Source organism: Lutjanus erythropterus, chromosome 12 (assembly GCF_056507025.1).
Source record: "Lutjanus erythropterus isolate fLutEry1 chromosome 12, fLutEry1.hap2, whole genome shotgun sequence".
Classification (NCBI taxonomy): Eukaryota; Metazoa; Chordata; class Actinopteri; order Lutjaniformes; family Lutjanidae; genus Lutjanus; species Lutjanus erythropterus.
In genome coordinates, this window is record NC_139328.1 from 19,669,467 (window position 1) to 19,691,091 (window position 21,625).

Here is a 21,625-nt window from a genome sequence, read left to right on the forward strand (position 1 = left end):
ATAATGGTGCGTGTCAGGAAACATATACTAATAGTGATATATCTGTGATAGGCTCATATCAACATTATGCTCTAGAGTCATATGTAACCCCTAACATTATGTTAACTAGACAGCATTAGCAGTTAGCATTAGGAGTGCAAGTGATGAGAAGAATGGTTCTTTCTAACCTGGTTAGTTTTGTTCACCTGCCACAAGCGAACCGACTCATAAACAACACCATTCTGTTGCCGACCGAGAGGAACGAGTTGTCCCTGTGGCTTTGCATTGGATTCTGGATCAGGTAGCATCCATTTATCAGGTCATAGTGGTATTTGACTCCTGACGCATTGAAGCAGACACGCCTCCAGCTTTTCAGAGCAGAGAAACCTAATTTATATACTTGCTGATTTTTTTTTTTTTTTTAATAATTCAGATTTGGCTGGTGGATGGTTAATAACACATTTTCCTGTGATGTGACAAACTCAGAACACATTTATTATTGCTTTACACGGTCTAGGAATTACTACAATGTACTAATAACTGCTGCTAGATTAAGCTAGCACTTTCTATTAAGTTTTTGAAAATTAGCCGTTAAAAGGGTTTGCATTCATTTCCCTAATAACCCTGTGATTTGTTTGATAATCAGGTTGTCTGTCAGGATGTTTGGTAGCAAACAAGAAACACCTTATTAATCCCACAAAACAAGACAAGGAAAATCGAGGGTTTTCACTGGTGTGTGTTGTTTTCTGCTTTGATTTACTCATTTATTCCATTCGTTAATTGTAACATGAAAGCCCTTTTTGCTCGATGAACAACAAATGGGGGTTTTTTCTACCACCACCAGCCATGCTGCTGTTTGTGTACAGCAACACAGTTTTGCATGTGGATCACTTTTTGATCTTTCTGGTGCATTAATTTGGTAATTAAAGCCAGTAGTTTGAATGATTGACTTGTGGTCCAGATGTTTTTCCGCTTTGATTTTGATATCCCAGTTTAGGTGTTTACATTATAGTGTCCCTAATTAGAGCAATGCCTTACTCTGGTTACAGTGTAAGTAAAGTAAATGTGGTAAATGAGGCATTCATGAGTCGGAAACCTCAACCCTGAAATTATGGCACCTTGCAAACAATACTGGGTGTGTTGAGCACATGTGTTAAAGCCTTGCGTGTCAAGATAGAGTTTAGAATGTGATGTATCAAAGCTTAGGAAGAGTGCAGCCCAAAGCTTGCAGTCAGTGGCTGAGTGAAGGATTTGCATAGGTAGGCTTATGTGTTTTCCACCTCGTCCCTGCCATTGTTTTCATGTGACAAGTTCCTGACAGCCAGGAAAATGGGACACAGGCAAAGAAAAAAGGGTTGAGTCTGGATTTTTGTCTCTAAGAAAAGAACTGACAATGCCAAGAGTTTGATATCCTCACCCGCAAGTCGTGGCACAGTGATGGAAGAAGAGTCCAAAAATAAGGGCTTCTGCCCTTTTCATCGGAGTGTGTTAGGACCACTATTAACCCCGTCCAGATTTTTTGATTTAATGCGTGGTGAGATCTGGATTAGCGATGGACAGCTCTGAATTTGCCATAGTTTCGCCTTTGAGTCATAGGTTAACTATCGAGATTCCGGGGGAAGCTTGTTTAAGAGGATTAATGCAGGAAAAAGCTCAGCGAGGGCCAGTTTACTCTTTTCTTTCACTTATCCCCAAAAATCCTTATGATTTCTCAGATCCAGTGGTTCCTCGCTTTAAATGTTTGTGAGCTTACGTCCTTTAATTTGAAGCATGTGCTGGGAACTTTTTAATGCTGTCTGATCCTCCATCTTAGCAACAAAGCGAAAAGCCCCGCACATCAACACAAATAGAACCGCTATGGACAGATGTTAGCAGGAAACTCTTGGAAGTCAGAATGGTGATAATCAGGTCTTGAGGATTCCAGCTCACCAGCCATGCACGCACAGACGCATGCTCAGGCATACACTCTTAAGAGCTTATCAGGTCTGAATCATTAGCGCAGCTCCCCTGCTGCTGCCTGCATGTGTGTCACAGTCACACTCTGATGCTATAGAAAAGGATTTATCACCGCGCTGCTGCAGTCTAAATCTTGTCCGTGGGAGAAGCAGGACGAAAATATCATTCAAATGTCAGGTGGGTTTAGGTACTATGAAGGGGTCACAGGTTACAGATGGATGGATGGATGTGTTGGATTACTGTGTATCACCAAGCACGCGCAACTGCCCACTCACACACTACACTGCATCAGTGTTATGTAAAGTGCTGTGGATTTGTTTGTCATTGTTAGTTTATCATGATTATCTTTTTTAAACAAAGGATCTCTTTTGCTAATTTGACAGTTATTTGATGGGGATTTAGTCCAAGAAAAACAGGTTATAAGACAAACAGTTACAATGATAAATAATATCAGTTTGGTTCCTGTATTTTAGTCATCAAGATGGTATATCTGAGTGCATTCCTATGTTGAGTGTAAGGAGCCATTATAAGGTATTTCCTTCTGTCATATGAGCTGCTGTTAATCTGCATGGTCATCTTAAAGATTGCAGTTTATTTGATGTAATCAATAAGACAACTTCTGGAAGAGCATTATTGTTGTAGGCCTAAAGTGATTCTTACATTTAAAAATGTCTAGCACATAAATGTCATAAAAAAGATGTTTTAATATTTAGTCAGCTAAAATGTGCATCATAGCCTATGTCTAAGTCTCTCTAGGTTAGTTACAGATGAGAAATCCAAAAAAGAAAACAGAGAATATTTGTGGCTCCAGACAGATTTTTTTTTCTTTTTTTGGCCAAAAATGACCCTTTTGAGAGTAAAGGTTGCTGATCCATGTGTTCAGGGAATTTCAGTATGTCATGATAGGGCAAGGGGATATGGACAAAATATTGCAATTATTTTGACCAACCTTCAATTGATATTTATTTATATTGTGAAAATATTGTAGGGATGACTATTGGTGCCTTTATAAAATATTAACACGATGAGATTTTTGATAGATAATCAGTAATGAGGATATAATGACTATGCAGGTAATGGCAAATAGAAATCAAACAGCTGGAACAGTGTGGTAAGTTGTTTGGTTTCTAAACTCTTAGAAAATTATTATAATTATTATTATTATGTTGATTGCGGTTTTCTCAGTTGTCTTCTTTTGTCCACAACCCAAAGATGTTCAATTTATTGTCATAAAGGACAAAAGAAATATTCATATTTGAGAAGATGAAATCAGCAAATTGGGACTTGTTTCCTTAAAACATGATGCAAAACAGGTAATTGATTAATGATGATGCTGATTAATTTAGTTGAGAACTAATCATTAAAATGTCTCATTGTTATAGTGCTACTTTTAAACCTTATCCATAACCTTAAGATGTTATTTAGTCTCATATTACAATGTATGTATATATATATATATATATATATATATATATATATATATATATATATATATATATATATATATACACATATATAATTTTTTATTATCATGTCCATCCCTATGCCATGATTGTCCTTCAGGAGCTACATTAAACATGTGGTATTTCTGATAGTACCTCTGTCCCTCCAGGCAGTTGCATTTGTATGTGTGAAACCATCTCACATCAAAGTGTTATGTATTCATGCACATGTCACTGTCTGCGTGCTTGCAGTATCTTTTATTGTATTCTGCTGTGTTGCTTGAAGAAAGCTCCTTCGCAGTGATGTCCTCGAGCAAGGACAGACAGCACCACCTCTCTCTCTGCGTAGCCAAGTGAGGGCAGAGGTTGATGATTTAACAGGTGGGCTTGGAGAATGTGCTCACTAAAGGCCCTATACATATCAGAAAGAGGTACAATGCTATGCTAACTAGATATTGACCCTCCCAGCCCACCCCCACCTTCTCCCACCAACGTTATATTAGAAGACATAAAAAACAAAAGAATGGTGGCAGTCATGGCTGGATTTTCCCCAGCGTGTGCTCAGCAAGGGAAGGCTGGCAGCTCCTCCGTGTACACAACAACATGATTCACCCCTTTGTGTGTGTCTCCATGAGGCGGTCTTCTTATCATCACTGTGGTTTAGGTGTTCCCCACCTCCCTCTTTAATGACTCTGGAGATGAAACACGAGCTGACGGTGCTGGTAATAAGGACGTTGTGTCACATTGTTAAAACCAGACTCGTATTATGCACGTCTGAGGTTGTAAATAAAGCACAGAGCATGGCAGTCATACCATGGAGCCAAGGTGCACTCATTGTAGCATCATGTCAAATCAGACAGGCTGTCACTGAAACACACACTCCATTGTCTTGCGCATAATGCTGCTGGGTGTGGTGCTCAGTAAAAACAGCCTGAAGGCAAACAGGGAATCACGTTTACATGTTCTCCATGGTAGTCCGCTGTGTTGTTGTAAACACCCATTATCAAAGAAGTCACAGAGAGTTTGCAGCACACAGCATCACAACATAGTAGTAGCTTTGTTTGGATTTTAGAGTGTGCCAAGTTTTAATGCCTTATAAGCCAAAAATAGAGGTAAATAACTTTTAAGTGTCTAATTTATAGAGCCTGACTAATACTGGATTTTTGATGAGGATACTGATATTAGGGAGTAAAAAAGTCGGACATCAGTATATTGGAACTACATATAAAAATAGCTTCTTAGCTGACTCCAGCACATTTACATTGATGAGTAAACTGCAGTGCTGATTAATGTGCACTGTCCCTGATGAATTATAAGGAAAGGAAAATAATAAAGGAAATAATAATAAAGGAAATAATAAATAAATAAAAAACATTTTTTGCAATGATCCCTGTGTTTAAGCTTGCAAACAAGTAAAGTTTATTTATTTAGCACCTAAATAGATAAAAATAGAAAAAATAGAAAAAAATAGAATAAAATAGAAAAGCTATGATAAAACACCAGCTGAAATATAGAGGGGGAGCAGATAAAAGCCCAGGATTAAAACATAAAATACCATATGCTACCCAAATGCCTGTCTGAACAAGAAGGTTTTTAGCTGTTTTTTTAACGACTCCACAGAGTCCAGAGATCTCTCTTAACACTATAATACAATGAAGGCAGGATATTTTACAGGTTAACAATAAATTTTACTGACCAAGATAATATCGGGGCACTGAAATGGTAACTTTCACTGGTATTTTAAATAATAATTATAAATAACAGTGGTATAACTGTGATAAGCCACATGCAAACACAGATATAGATAAATATATGTATACAATATAAACCTGAATTAAGAAAAATGATCAGATATACATGAAATGCTGCCTATAAACATAAGGAGTCGAACCCACAAAGGAGTCCAGTCTGCCAACTTGTCCTGAAGTTAGTTAGTTAATCATTACACAACAACCACCTTAGCCTCAGGACAGATACACTCAAAAAAATAGACCCAACCAAGTTATGATGAAAGAAAATGAAAAATACCTATATTATTAGACAGAGCTAACAAAATCACGAAACACAATGGAAACCTATCTAACCCTAAACAGAGAGTACACTGTGGCTAGATACTTGACCACAGTGTCCGACAAAAAAAGAAAAACAACAAACAAACAAACAACCACAAAAAAATTAAGAATAACACTGACTAAATACAGACTGAGTGAACAAAACCTGGCAATGGAGGTAGGCACAGACAGACCTGGCTGCCCAGAGGAGAGGCTGTGTACCGACTGTGACCAGTGTACAATAGAGACAGAGCTGCACTTCTTGACTCAGTGTAAGCAAAACAAATGTATTAGAGAGCACTATTTTGCAAAAATAATAAAAATACTCCCTGATTTCCTCTACTTAAGTGATTCTAAAAGACTTTCAGCCTTACTGGGAGAGAGGGAAAACTCTGTAGACTCACAGCAAAATATGTTGCAGCCTGCTATGAGCTCCACAACTCTGTGGACCCCCGTCCAACCAGGCCAATGATGAATGTTGCTTATTAAAGAATAACTTATTTGTTTTAAGTCCATCAAAATATGGAAAAACTCTTACAATTGGCTAACAAATTGAATTACATTGATAACAAATAAAAACAAGCATTTGGTTTAAGAGTAGGAGTTTATCTGCTCATCTTGATTAATCTATTGAGTTTAATATAATCCTTCATGTTCAATAGATAGACCTGAAACTTCATTGTCTGTGTGCAACAAACTTTGTCCTGTTTGAAATGCCATGTCAAAGCTGAGGTGAGAAATTTAACATGATACAGTGACAGGCAGCCACACAAAGCCTGGATGTTTCTCCCATGACTGCACACTGCAGGTGTGCACAGCAACAATGCCAGTGTGGCTTTTCTCATTGTTGCCTTTGTGTGGAGAAAGTGATACCCGTAGATAACCAAGTTTTACATGCCGATGTGACTGGCACTAACATCACCTTCACCTTTTCCCCCTCTCTTCCCTGCCCCTGCTCCCTCTGCTCCCTCTCCCTAACTTCTTCCCCTCCCCGTTTTTATCACTTTCCATCTCCCTCTGCCCCCTTTTGCTCCGGCTCTTTCAGGCTTGCCAAGTTTTGTGAAATCCCCAGAGGACCAGACGGGCATCTCAGGCGGAGTTGCGTCGTTTGTGTGCCAGGCCACTGGGGAGCCAAAACCAAGAATCACCTGGATGAAGAAAGGCAAGAAAGTCAGCTCTCAGCGCTTTGAGGTGAGCACTCATGTGTGACTTTCAGATCTCTTGGAACACTCACACATACACCCACATGTACACACATACGTACTCTAAACACAAGCAGGCACCAACACAACATACGTGACAGAACTTTGCAGGCGTGGGCTTGAGTCGGCCTCTTAAACCCTCTCTCATTAACACGGACACATCCGCACTCACAGTGTTTACACGAAGCACACACTCACACAGCACACACAATCAATTGCCCTGTTACTGAGCATCACACCGACTCCTCTCATTTCCAAGCGAGACCAGACAGGCTTCCCTTCTCTTTAATCTCCTTCCATCTTGATTTATATAGTCCTCTTCATCTCTTTCAGTGTTTTCACACCCTCGTCTTTCCCCTTCTGTTCCTCAGCTCCACCATCACTGACCATACATTCCCTTGATGTATTACTTGATGTATTTTCCCTCCCTCTTTTGAACCCATATGAACTGAATGAAGAGCTTTAGGTGGGAACTCACACTGTTTCTGACCAGTCTTTGCTCTGTAATGTAGTCAGGGCAGCTGGGGGTGGTAGTAGGTTATTCTCCTGGTTGGTGTTACTTGATATGATCCTAGGCATGGTTCTATTTAAAGGGATATTTCATATTATTTGATGGAGGTTGCATGAGGTACTTATCGATAGACAGTGTATTAGCTACAGTTGATGCCTGTCGACACGCCCCCAGGTTGGAGAAGCAGAGAGGAACAGCAGCATGCAAGCTAAGCAATGTACTGCTGTGGACAGGATCAGCAACAGAACATGTTTTAACCACTTAAAAAGGTCCTCCAAGAAAAACTGATGTCAGTTTAAGTGTATACTATACTTATATTCTACTATATGTAGAATATTTTCACCACTTTATCTTGCTGTCATACAACCTTTTTTGACAAGAAACTGATGTTATTTAAGCTAATATCACTCAGCCCAAACCAACCAGACTCAATAGATGAAAACAATAGTTTTACATTGCAGAGCACAAGTCATGCTGGTCTACTGCTGCCTCAGTCTTTGAGTATGTTCATGTTAATGTGTGACTTGGTAAATCTGACCTGTCCTTTTAAAACAAAGAAGTCACATAATATATCAAGGCAGAGGTAGACCAGCAACTCCTGTGTAAAGTTATTTATTTTGCCCAAGTGGTTTGGTTGGTTCGGAGAAAGTCATATTTAACTTAGATAACATTAAAGGTTGTGTGGCGGCAAAGTAAAGCCATGAAAACATTCTAAATATAGCGTACACCAGAAGCAAATACACTGACTATCAATAAGTACCTCATACAACCCCACATCAAATAATCCAGACTATCCCTTTAAGAGGAAACATTCGGTAGATTCTTTCATTGGCCATTTTATTGAGAACAACAACCTATTTTCTGCTTTTTAAAAGTCTTATTTTGCAGCAGGAAATAGGCTTTTGAGAAACCAGAAAAGCTGCAAAACTGGCACGCTTTTTCTTCTCTTAGATCAGAAACACAAAAGCCAAGAAAATTGTAATCTGGAAGTATAAATGAACATTATCTATATGTTGCAGTAACAGTGTTATCCTTGAAAAAGAAAAAAAGAAGCCCCTAAAAATAACATTCCTGGCCTTTTGCTTTGCTCTGGCTCTCCCAGGTGATTGAGTTTGATGATGGCTCGGGCTCCGTACTGCGGATCCAGCCGCTGCGCACACACAGAGACGAAGCCATTTACGAGTGCACAGCCACCAACAGTGCTGGTGAGATCAACACCAGTGCCAAGCTTACAGTGCTTGAAGGTAAGATAAGTCTTCTTTTTTTCGCTCGGTTTCTTTCCCCATCTTGCCTTCCACTCTCACTCTTTTCTTTAACCCCTCCTCCTTTTGCTGCTGCTGCATTTTGAAGCTTTTATTCCAACACACATCCAAAAGTAAATATGGGTGTTTGCCTTAATAATTCATACATAAACATTTGCAAACTCTGAGGATTCCTGGTATTGACAATGTCATACAGGAGTAGATCTATCTTAATGTAAACTCCGCAAGGCGGGACAAAAAAATGCAAGGAATGCGTTTTTAGATAAGATAGCATACAGTTTAGCAATTCAGCAAATGTGTGACCTGGAATCCAGTTATAATGTAAGAAATATTTGCCCTTTATTAGCTACAATGCTTTATATACTTTGTCTTTCTCTGTTAATGAGTCAGTGCATATCCTCTACTACAGCAAATCAATCCCATAATCAATTAAAAAATAATAAATAGCTTCATCAAAACCCTTATAATGAGTTATGACTAAAATATGTTATGTAAGTAGATGTTTACAAGTCAGTGACTCTCTGTTTATCGAGATAACTTTTAGAAAATGACTCCACATGAACATATAAACCATTTGTCCACATATAGGGCAACCCTCTGTGCCTGCAGGCCACTATGACCGCCGTGCACCTCCTTTCCTCTTCTTGACTGTAGAGTTAATGTGATTTATGTGGACAGGGGTTCTGCACCTCTCCTTGCTCAGCCTTCCGTATCACTGAGTTGTGAATGTGAACCTCTTCTTTAGTTGATTTCAATGTAATTTTGCCATGTGAGTGCTAGTCATCGCAGGAGTTGATTTCATTAGAAACTTTCTAGAAAAAAAAGCTCCAGAGCTAGCCAGTGGGAGGATTAAGGCCATTCACAGCCATTACACTGGCATTAAAGAAGATCCTCTCTCATTCAAACACAGCCTTTCCATCCCCTGTTTGAATCCCATCTTTCTTACACCCACCCTTCCTTTTTTCTCCTTTTTTCTCCTGATTTGATGATATCATCGGCTGGGCTTGTGTAATCTTCCCGAAGGGACTTTTCTCCTGCATAAAAAAAGGTTTTTCTTTCTACCCGTCCTTTGCACTGTATTGTGAGGAGTGCTGTTGCCTGCACCAACAAACAGCACTAACGTGATCAGATGAGAATTAACAGCAGTGTTAGTGTCGGGGGGGGGCAGAGGCAAAATAGGACAGTTTGGATTCCCTCAGTTAGTGGAGTAGAAAGACGGTCAACAGTCTTACTCAACAGTGAGCAACTGTTCTCACCAGCAGACGTGCTTTGCATTAAGTTGTCTTCTCTTTGTGATCCTGTGCTTGGTGTATGTAGCTGCTAACCCCAGAGTCAAGTACCATACAGACACATGCCATATGATGGATGCTTTTATCTACAGGGCACATTCACTGCATACATTTTCAGCAAGGCAGTGCTGCTGACACAATGTTTGGCTTGAACTGCATGTGAAAGAACAGTCATTATAAAATCTTTAACGTCAATGTCAGTGAAATTAAAATTACATTTATATAACCCTTACTATTTATTTTTCATACTATACCCATATTTAAAGCTGCATTAAGAAATATTCTTTGAGATAAGGAGAAATCTGTATATACTAAGTATAATACGTCATAAAATGACCATGGTATGCAATCAGAGATTAAGGAAACATCTATTCTGGCTCGTAACTTGTCTTATTGTTTGCTCGTTTCTTGTTAATTATGCTTCAAATTAATGCTGAAAATTCGCTGAATGAGTTGTAACAAATCTTTACTAATCTTTTAGAAGGAGTAGATGTTTATAATGGCTAAATTGAGGAATATGTTAATGGATTCTGGCAGGCAGTAAAGCAGGCAGCTACTGAACTCAAACTCAAGAGTGTGTATTTTCAGATTTCCCACCAAAAACGTAAAACGTGAGTCTGGACTCTGGACCTCTAAGCCCAATTCTTCCTCTAAGCCACCGTAAGCTCACTGTTGTGGTCTGACAAACCATAACAAAGTAGGTTCATGAAAAAAAAAAACACTTTGGACAGCTGCTCTCAGCCTACAAGCTCAAGCAAGCCAGTACTACGCTACCTGTCCAGAGTGAAATGGCAGATAGCCAAAGTAAACTAGTGCCTGTTGAAGTTGAAGTCTTTGTTGAATTTTTAGCAAGGTGAAGAGAGACAGATATTTATCTCCAAATGAAGACTTTAATAGAATGTTGCCAAGTTGTTTTAGACCTGCTGGAAGGAAACAATCTCTGCCAAAACTGACAATGATAACTTTACAAGCTGATATACTATGAAGACTTACTGTTGTGATATTGTTTTTGAGTCTTTCTGGCTACTATTGTTCAAAAACATCTTCATACAGATTTTAAATATAAATCCAAGTAATTGGAAAGACTTATGGACATGTGCTTTGTATTGTACTTGATTCAATCTAGATGAGTCAATCATTTGATTTATTAGCACTCATCAAAATGCAAATCGAGGAACATATTAAATGAATACACTCCTAAAATAAGTGGTTCAAGTGTTAATGCAATCACATAGGCTGGTCGAGATCAGCACCACACATCATACTTAATCAAAATAACTCCTTATCAAAATAACCCAGTAGACCTGTTCATACATATACACATTTTCATGCATATTAACTGATACACTCAGTATGAACACACACACTCTCACGGAGCAATGTTGTCAGCTCTGCTCTATTTTTAGACTATTGTTTGTAGCCTAGCAATACATCAAGTTCATATCAACAGCACCACACAAGAAAACACTGGGGCAGCACCAAATAGACGGAGACTAATGATCCTCCTCCTTAATGGGGCGGTTGGTAGCCTGAAGGTCTGAAAAGTCGGTGTCACGTCACAATATTGTGTTTTCCAATTGAATGGTAAAATCTGAAGAAAGTGACTAAGAAACTTGCTGAGCTTCTGTTAACTTACTTCATTGTGGTGCCCTTGAGCAAGGCACAGAATCAGTAAAGCTCCTCAGTGACCAATAACAGAGGACTTCAGCTCTCCAGATGTGAAGGTGCAAAGGGAAATTAAGTTGACCAAACTTGTCATGTCTCAATCAACCTTCCCTGAATGAATGAAGGCTGAAAAAATCACTTCATAAACAAAAGCTTCCTGTTTTTTGCATTTCAAAAGAAAAGCCTCCCACTCCCAGCATGACTTAAAGCACGTGACTTTTCATCCGCATGAAGTTGTCATAATATATTGAGCACCCACCATCCACAGAGCCAGTGAGAATGGTGAAGTTATTATACCACTAAGTCAATCTGGATTATAGGTTTTAGCAGAGCAAAAGAAGGTCGAGCGTTAATTATGATTATTTCATATACTGGCTCTTTATTTTGTTATTCCAATCCTGCAAAATATGGATTATGACAGTCATATCGCTGCAGCTTTAGACGTGCTTTCAGTGTGCTCAAAGGAAGGATGTGGTGTAAAAAGGAAAATGCAAAGGTTCAGAAGTGCATTATATGTGATTTTTTTGCTTAATCAAATGGGTTCATGTTACATTTGTGACAGCACTACCATTTGATTTGACACCAGAGAACTTCAGAAGGATTACTTGAAGTGGGGTTGTAAGAGGTACTTATTGATAGTCAGTGTATTTGGTGCAGTAGATGGCAGCATCTTCTCCAAACTGGTTGGAATGCCTGAATGCTGTGGACAGAAAAAAATGTATTTTAGTCACTTAATAAATGTCCACCTATGAAATACCTTTTGTAGATAACTCTGTAATATGTGCCAAAATAGTGATTTAAGCAATTATTAATTGCTTCACTAGCAGTTACTTCACTTTCTGAGCCAATGTGTTTGGGTCAGAAATAAATATGTATGTCATATTCAACCTGTTCTTGGAGTTCTATTCATAGAGGATTTTGTGTCTGATATTGACCAGTGGCTTCTGTCTTTTTCTTAGCCTGAGCAGATAATCGGAGTTGTGACTCTACAGTTTAGTGATTGCTGCTTACCTGTGGCAAGTTGCAGAGGCATGTTTTCACACCAAAGCCAAGTCGGGCTTTGGTACTTTTGCAGTCATGAGTCTCAAGTCACTCTGTAATTCTGTCACGCTGTAACAGCCCCACTCTTTGTTCGTGGCGGTTCTCACGCCCCCGCCTGAGAGGTCACACCGCTGAGACTTACATACAGACCCAAAGTCAGCTCCGCTATTTCTCATTGTGCGTGTGTGTGTGTGTGTGAGGCACACACTTATACAGCAGTAGAATAATAAGAACAACATTTCTTTATTGTTGTCACAGTCATAAGTCTAAAATCTGAGGATCTGGCTTTTATCATCCTTTTCAAATTCTCACTAGGATATTTTGAATAATAGTCTACATGCAAAATTACCTCTCAAATGTACAAGCCTGCCTAGACTGTGTGTGTGTGTGTGTGGGGGGGGGGGGGGGTCAGTCAGCTGTGTGCAGGTCTGACCTGTATGGATAAATAATGATGCAGGTGATGCTGAGACCAGAGGGGGAGGTGTGATTGAGAAATATTGTTGCTGTCACTCTTTCATTTCCCTTTCTTTTCCCCTCTCTTTCATTTCTGTTTCTGCCTTCTCATCTCTAGAACTTTAATCTTTTGTTGTCATCTATCTCTGTGTGTCTCTCTCTTTGTAAAATATAGTGGACAGGGGTGGTATGACGTTGCAGGATAGTATAGAGAGATGACCAGAGGGAACAATGACTCATTACTCGGGTAACGATGCCGATGTTTTGACCTTGAGCACCCCTCTTGAATTGAACTGCCTCAGTAAATGTTCAGGTAAATGGTGCTTGTCTCTGTGATGTATGAAATAAACTACTGCTGGCCAGAAAAGACATCTCAGCTCACAACATCAGTCTTAAATGCAGTGTGCTGCTGCCACTTCTTCATGTCAAGGCAATATTTCATATTTTTCCTTGCTGTTAACATTTGATGAGCATGTAAAATGTAAAATGCAATGACTCAGAGCACGAAATGACTAAGGTGGTGTCAAAACCGTGTCATGACACTAATGGTGATGATAAAACGGATGGGGCTCTGTGGTGCATTGGATAGAGTGACTGTTGTCACAATGGGAAGCTGACAGGTTTTCTCCCCCCTAAAAAAATCATTGCCAAATTCAAATGAAACTGCCTTGAGCAAAAACCTTAAAGGAACATGGTTTTAATTGGCTTCTATCAGCAACCAGGGAATTGCAACATTAACAAGTCCTGGAAAAGGCCTACAGCAAGACATGTCACTTTGAAATAATGATACATATTTTCTAAGTAAAAACAGTTTGACAAGATACTTAGTGAGGAGAGTCAACACAAATATTTAATTTGAGGTCACATAATCACAGAGAAAAAGCACTTTGTAAAAAAACTGCCATTTTTATTTCCTTTTATGTCATGAGAATGAAATGGCTCACAATACAATACAAAACAAGTTGAAAGCTGGAAATCTTCAGACAAAACAACTGTAATTATTAGATAAAGAAAAAGGTTAGACATGCTCAGCGTGAGTCTGTTGAAGACACAGACAGTGTTGAAAAGTTAGGCCTCCAATAAGTCTTTTTGCCTATAAAATCGTGTGCTCCATTTCCACTTTGGAAAAGTCATCTGAAGTTTCTCCTCTCGCAGTTGTAATTATTTGTATTAATGAAAAATCCATTTAAACCTCAGGAAAGTAAAATTCGTAACCTTACCTGCTCTAATTTTCGTTGGTTTTAGCAAAAGTCTTCCAAAATAAAAGCAAAAAAAAAAAAAAACAGCTCCCTGTGACTCCAGAATATTCCTTAAATAAACTGTAAATGTAATAGCAAAACTTGTTTTAGTTTATTTCAAAATATACAGTTTGTAAAACTAAAAAATGTAGTGAGGTCAGTTGTTTCCTCTTTTTCTGCTGTGCTGGAGAACATTCCCTTGTCCTTTGGGAGACAGCAGACCTGTCTCTAGAAAGCAGGAACGTTATCTAATGGTACCAGATCAAAAGCCTCATCATTACTGGAATCCTCTGCTGTCAGATCGTGAATTAGAAAGGTTCTCCTTCAGACCAGCTGCACACCTTTTTTGAAGTTCCCTGTCAGCTCGTTCCTGAACATGTAATGTCGAGAGAAAAAAGAAAAACAATAATTTAGTGAAAGGTCAAGTGAGAAATATGCAAGGATTCAAAGCTTCTGCACAGGACAAAAAGTCAGCCCCTTGCTTGGTGAATTAAGTCAAACATCAAACTCTGGAGTGATGGAACCCCTTGTTATATTAAGAGTTCTACCCTATGAGTCAATTTTATGCCTTTCCAATTTTGTGATAGGAAAAGACGACATAATTATACAGCAGTTTTAAAAGAGCAGTATGTAAAAATTGCACAACCAATAATGAGTCCAGCAGTCCAAATAGTGAGTTGGAGCCATAGACTCGATGAAACTTAGGCAGGCTGCAGGAACACAACATTGTTTGCTGCAAGTTGATCAGCTTTTCATAACTATCAGTTGTCTTTCAAAGTAAAGTTAAGCCTGTTATCCTGAAAACAAACAACCACTGCTCTGAAAATACACACTCTGGAGTTAGAGTTCAGTGACTGCCTTATTGCAACTCTTTCTAAAAGATCACTAATGATTTCCTGTGATTCATAAGCAGACATTTACTAATCCGATGAACATTCAGCATTTATTGAATTTAATTAAGGAAATTTGATTTAAGGACACCGCGGCTGTTGCCTTGTTGTTAGAGAAGTGAGTACTAAACTCAGCATGTTTTCTTGATCTCTGATGTCATATTGTGGTCATTTTACAATTTACCAGAATAAATATGTTTAAAACAGTGTTCTCCCTTTAAAAACTCATCAGTTTTTGCACATGATTTGAAAAATTTCAAAATGGAATTCATTGCATTGTCCCAGCTTTACAGTGTTGACTGTATTTAGTGGACCTGTGTTTGGTGGCAGTAAACAAATTACAGGCTCACTGGTTAGAAAAGGCCTTTATTTGCTTGGCATGCATTATAGTCCCTAGTGCAGAGGCAAAAAATGACTGCGACACAATGCCAGTAATAAATATCTCAGGAGCCAGGCAAGTACGGACAACAAACCTGACTGGATAAACAGCATAGAAATCGCATTGCGCCTCTTCCCAGGCAAGATAAATACATACAGAAGCTATATCGGAATGATTTAATACCAAGCCCTGCTCCTCCGACAACTTAATCCTCTCCTTTCCTTCTCGCTATTCAAATCATCCACAATGACCAAAATAAGGTCTGTTGTGTAACTGCTATTCCCCCACATTACTTTTTCACTCTCTGTGATTCTCTTTTTTTTAAATACTGTTGGGTTTCTGTAACGTTCCTGCTGCCACTTTAATGGCTATTTCCTCATGTTGGTGAAGGAAGCGAGTGACCAAGTCATTTTTAACATTATATACTGTGGGCTGTTTATGAAAATGACGCAGACTGTGAAAGTTCACTCTGAGCAGAACAGGTTTGGCTTACCTTTTAGGCAGGGCTGTTATTTGTCACAACATGCTGCAGGAATACAGAAGCACAACCCTGCACGCACACATCCTCTCCTTTACACACACAAACACAGACTGATCTACAGGTGTAGCTACCCCCCCCCCCCCCCAACTGTATTTCTGAGCTCCATTGTGACGGTCTGTGTCACAGATTTAATTTCTCCCACCATCTGCTGGCTGGAGGCCCAGCATCGTAGATCATATCTAGCCTGACAGATACAAACTGCATCTGTCTATGCATGCTTTTCCCAAGGACTCACACAATATGGCAGGGTGGAATCACCCTCCTGGCCACCCAATCTGCATCCTCACATCCTCACTTCCAAGGACTTGGACATTGGTAAGAGGGACAGATAGGGCCGTAGCACCTATATTGTAGTGCCAACCCAAAACATACAAGGGATTAAAGTGACAGTTTATCCCAAATACATTATCAAATACATACATACATACATACATCAAGTACCTGTAGTGCTATTTATCCATCTGTTGCAGAGTGAGAGAGAGATATCAGCCGTGGAGATGTCTGCCTTCCCTCCATTATAATTGAACTAGATGCCACTTGACTTAAATAAAATACGTTTTATAAACTCAACAGTAGTTTTTCAAGAAATCATGACCAGGTTACTCAAGATAACACATAATTATTTTCTTAAAGAAAGTAGCTCTTAAGTCTCACACCTACATGAAACTGCTCACCACAAGGTCTGTGGTTTTTCTTGACTAAACAGATCAGCAGTGTCTCTTTCAAAAAATCATGTTTTTCAAATATATTGTTTGCAAGGTTTGTATCAGTACTGGAAATCCTTGCAAAACACTTAAATTTTAATATGTTGTTTTCAAGGTCTGAAAAGTGCATGGATTTTAGATAAAGTGCTTGAAACTGATTAATTTTTCCTAATTGCATTACTTTCATAATAAATCATTCTCTGAAACTGAATAACATGCTTTTTAGATAAAGAAATAAAATAACTCAGAGAGCCTAATAGTTGCTTTTCACACAAAGTGAAGACGACTCCACTCGAGCCTTGCTTGAAAGGGATTTTGTTGAAATTCTAGACATTTGTCTAGTGATTGCTTTATATTAGCTCTGCCATGTTATATAGGGCGCCAAGTGCACTTGCAGACAGATGACACATTTACAATAACATCTGATTTGATGTGATGAAGAAATGAAATGGGGTCAAATCATTTTGAGCATATGTATAAAATATACAATTTACCATAGCTGAAAGGTGCAGCAAAAGCTTGAAAATGCCTGAAAAGTCCTTGAATTTGACTTTGGAAAATGTGTTGGAACCTTGTTTTTGGCACTTTGAGCACCATAAGCCCAATCACATCTTTTTCCATTATATTTGAGAGACGGCAGACATCTCTGTGTCGGATATCTCCAAAACTCTGCAACTCACACCCAACAATTGAGATGGATAAATAGCATTACAAGCCAGAGGAAAATTACGTATTTTTGTTTTTGCCGTAAACTGACCCTTTAAAATTGAACACAAACATAAAGTTGTTTTCAACCTTGAAAAATCTGCCTAACAAATAACACTGAAATGAATAAAACACTGACACCACCCACTATTATTCTCTCTTCAACCAATGAAAAACTTACTGTACTCAGAACAGAGGGAGATTGCTGAGGTGGGACCAACAGCAGCCACATTTCTGGAGTGTCCTTAAGCAGAACACTATATCACTAAGAATCCCTGCCAGCTTGTTGTATATCTGACCTTCTGCTCTAGTCTTTCTGTGTGTGATCAATAAATTATCATAAAATATTTAACTCAAACGGGAAACAGATTTCCGGAAAAATTACCCGGTTAATTGATCTGTCCCAAGAGAGTTGTATGACACTGGACTAAAATTTCCATGCTGTACGTAGACATCTGGATGGAGTCATACTTGCTTTGAGGCAGCATTTTATCATCTGTACTTGTCCATCAGTTGCTCCATGCTTTTGGCAAGCTGTATCTGTTAAGACTGTGATGTCTGGTATATCTGTTCCGTCAGTGCTGATCATGTCTATGGCCTCAGGGGAGAAGGAGAAAGAATGACAGAGAGAGAGCAAGAGAGGTCAATGAGTAAAAATAACGCTAAAATGGTGGCTGATAGAATATAGGAGAACTAAGATTGTCAGACCTTTAATTGTGTGGGAATTACTGTCGTTTTGTTTTTTGTTTTTCTTGTCACAGGTGGTGAATTAGGCCACTTCTTTAACTTGATCATTGGAGCTTTGGCTGCTTCCCACCACGTTCTAAATTGTAGAAAGCATGTAATTTGGTATTAAAATACCTCAAAACACATCTGCGGCTTGTGCTAATGACTCAAGAGCGGATTTACATTTCTCTAATTTATCCCATAACTTCAACCACTGAGAAAAATTCAACATCCTGAAAGGTGCTAAGGAAAAGGACTAATGCTGGGACGTATTTATCCAATTTTAAGTGAGCCAGTGGCTTTTCAAAGAGTGTTTTAATGCGTCAGAGATTTCCACTTTCTCCTAAAGAACATGTTTGCTTAAACTTCTTAAGCACAAGGAGCAGGAAAAAGAAAAATGGCAGAATTAACTTAGATGAAATTCCTCCCGTTAGTATCATCTGATGTATTGATGATGCTGATGTCAGCTCCAGTCTTTTGAGGAAGGCATCAAAACCTCTTCCTCATGAAGTAATTATGCCTAGTTAAAGTCATCTTTGTTGTCTCCTCTCTACAGTCACCTACACAAGAAAGACACAATACCAGTACAGTAACAGTCCTGCAATAAATGCTTCTTTTGTTTGGGGAAAAACAGGAACATCTCATGATATGTCATCCAATACAACACCACAAAGTTGAATCATCACCTATTCTTTAGCACTATTAGCTTCCCAGTGGGCCTTATTGCAGAGCTCTCATACTGGATTGCATGGTATTGCATACATGCACGTAGGTGTTGATGTGTCCACACTCTATACTACATAGCTTGTACAATAAACTATTGTTGCTTCTGGCTTCTGTCATACATTTATTGCTAGCAGAGCTGCAGCCTGTCACTGTTTTAAACTCGAAGTTATGGCCTCTGTCATTTGCCCGGACATATTGAGCTCCTCATCTGGATGTTGTCTCGGGGCTTCAGAAGATATTGGAGATGTGACAGGACATGCACATCCGTTAATATCTGCACATTGTCAGGAACAGACAGGGAATCTCATGAATTGACATCTGCTATTAAATATCTGCCACGAACAGATGCAACAGGCTTTCATTATTCAATTACAGATTTTTACTGAAGACTTGTTTGTGAGAGCATGACCAATGTGATTATCAATAGTGTTTCACCATGCGTGGTTTCAGAGTGACGTAGTGCTTCCTCTATTGGAGTGTAAGTGAGGTAACAGATTTTATTTTTGGCTTTTTGCGTAGGCTTGATTCATGTTTTTTGTTAGTCTCTACATTGTTTTCACTTGCTCTTGGTTATCTGAGCTCAGGCGTTTTTATTGTAGTGCTGTGTTTCCCTCTAAACCAGACAAGAGGCCAGGAGGGAGAGGCAGTCAGGCATCTAAATGTGAACATCCAATATTATTTTTTCAAAAATACAAGCTGTCTCACACAACATGAACACACACATTGATAGAAAGTGTCACTCACAGATGTGCACCTGAATCAAATTGATATTTGAAAGGTCAAATGCAAGTCAAACGCTTACTTACACCTGAGCAGGCTGAGCCCCGCACACAGTTACAGCGTAATTTTGCAGTAAATCAATTTGTTCATTGCTTCATGCTGTTTTTTTTCTTATTTTAGTTAAAAGTGTTTTATGCTCAGCTGAGGTTCAACCTGTCTAATCAACAGTTGTTCATAAAGAGGCCTGTTACACCTAATTTTCTCTCCATGGCACAAGAACACTGTAACAATGTAAATTGTAATACAGAAGTGGGCTGAAATGACTAATGGAATGTGCTGAACAGTTGATAAAAGCAGAAGTTATATGAAGGCACAGAACTCAATACAAGTAATTGCTTTTGTCAGAGAGTCAAAAAGTATTAGACCTGACTGAAAGCCACACGTGGCTTATTGACGTCAACATAAGACCTAAGAATAAAAATTACATTTGATTTCATAGATTTCAATTTCATATGATCCCTTGTTTAAAATTGCATATTATATTTGTTGGTTTATTATTATATATAAATATATATATAATATATATATATTATATATATTATATATTAGACAACACTCCAACACAGACAACACATCATAAAATAGAAAGCCCTGTACAGTGGAAGACAATTAACAATCTCAAATGGATGCCCTGCAGATTGATTCACCTCTGTGGTAATTTTAAAAACACAGTTGTTGTGTTGCAGTACATTCATTGTGGATAATGATTTTCCCACCCCCATTTATTTAGCACAAACCATCACCTTAAAAAGATGAAGATAACACTTCATTTACACAATATCAGCATGTGATATAACTATTTATAACACAGCTTTGTCAAATAAATGATTCTGATTGGTCAGTTATGGCACTGAAAAATCTGTCATTGCAATGAATAATACTGTTGCTATAAATATTAGACTGCAGTTTTGATCATAGACTCTTGAGGAGCAATAAAAGCATTTTTAAATCAATAAAGTCATTTATAAATTAGTATTTTGTGTCATATTATTGATTTTTTTTAAGTAATAGCAGGATAACAAGCGGGATAATGTACTGTGAGCAGATCATTATTGTGAAATAAACCCTGATAGGGTGACCCTGATGCAAATAATTACCCGCTCACTGTGCATTATCCATTACTTATTGCTTATGTTGTGCAGCACCACATTACTCAGAAGTCTCTCTTTCTGCATAAGAATAATTAAGTAAAAAAAACACACAGTGCTAAGGAAAAATGACGCCCTGGGCCTGTACCCCTGCAGGTACAGAGCAAGGTCCACCTTAAAGCTCTGCAGGCCAATGAGTCAACGGCTCCCCAGGCCCTGACTGGCTATGGATGGATGGGCCTGCTGCATGTCAGGGGAGTTCTAATACCTACACTCAATGAGCTGGCTAATGGGAGTCCTTTCACCCTGACCCCCTTTCCTCACACATTTACACACCAAGCCCTCTTGGCTTACCCACTGGGCCATAGAAGGCAGGGGAGAACAGCTTGACTCACTATCAGCCTTATAGCTTGGCCTTAAGCTTGACATTTTTCTCATGTTTAAGAGGCATAGTCCCATTTTCTCTAAGCTGCTAAGCTGTGTTTCTCAAGGTTGTAGTTGATCGGTCTGCTTACAGCTGTCAAAGGCGCTGTTGATTTTGCATGCATTACATTTGCATCAATATTTTTAACCTGTTTTGCAAGGGAAGGTTGACTGAGCAAGCAGGCCTGGAATCAGGTCTGCTCTGCTTAACACTCGGTGTCAGGGCATGTTCACATCGAGTAGTTAGGAGAACTTACTTGTTCTTTTATTAATTGCTATGTACGATACCTCACCCAATTATTGATTGTCCTTTCCACATGAAATTGCAGAAGGGTCCAATCTGGCCCACCACATAACATTGCAAAGAGTGAAAATCTCACATAAGTAATTAATTCAAAATTTTCTATAAAATCTATTGCTATTTTTGATTTATATTGTTAAAATGGTAGTTATTTTTCTTAAAACATCTGTATTCATCATCTACTTTCTAAAACCCTACCCTTAAATTTGGTGGTATTGTTATTTATAGGTTATTATGCAAAGGTTTCACTGGTCTTTGGGATGTATGTGATCC

The 21,625-nt window shown here is 38.7% G+C and overlaps 1 protein-coding gene across 12 annotated transcripts in view; it reads left to right on the top strand.

Moving 5' to 3' along the window:
- The window catches only part of LOC146317890 (receptor-type tyrosine-protein phosphatase F), a 220,428-nt gene that overhangs the window by 80,189 nt on the left and 118,614 nt on the right, over positions 1–21,625 (top strand). For all 12 annotated transcript variants that reach the window (XM_084731743.1, XM_084731742.1, XM_084731747.1 and 9 more), the window contains exons 3-4: positions 6,474–6,619; positions 8,244–8,385. In XM_084731743.1, coding sequence (XP_084587869.1) covers positions 6,474–6,619; positions 8,244–8,385 — 288 coding nt within the window. The remainder of the gene's footprint in view (positions 1–6,473; positions 6,620–8,243; positions 8,386–21,625) is intronic.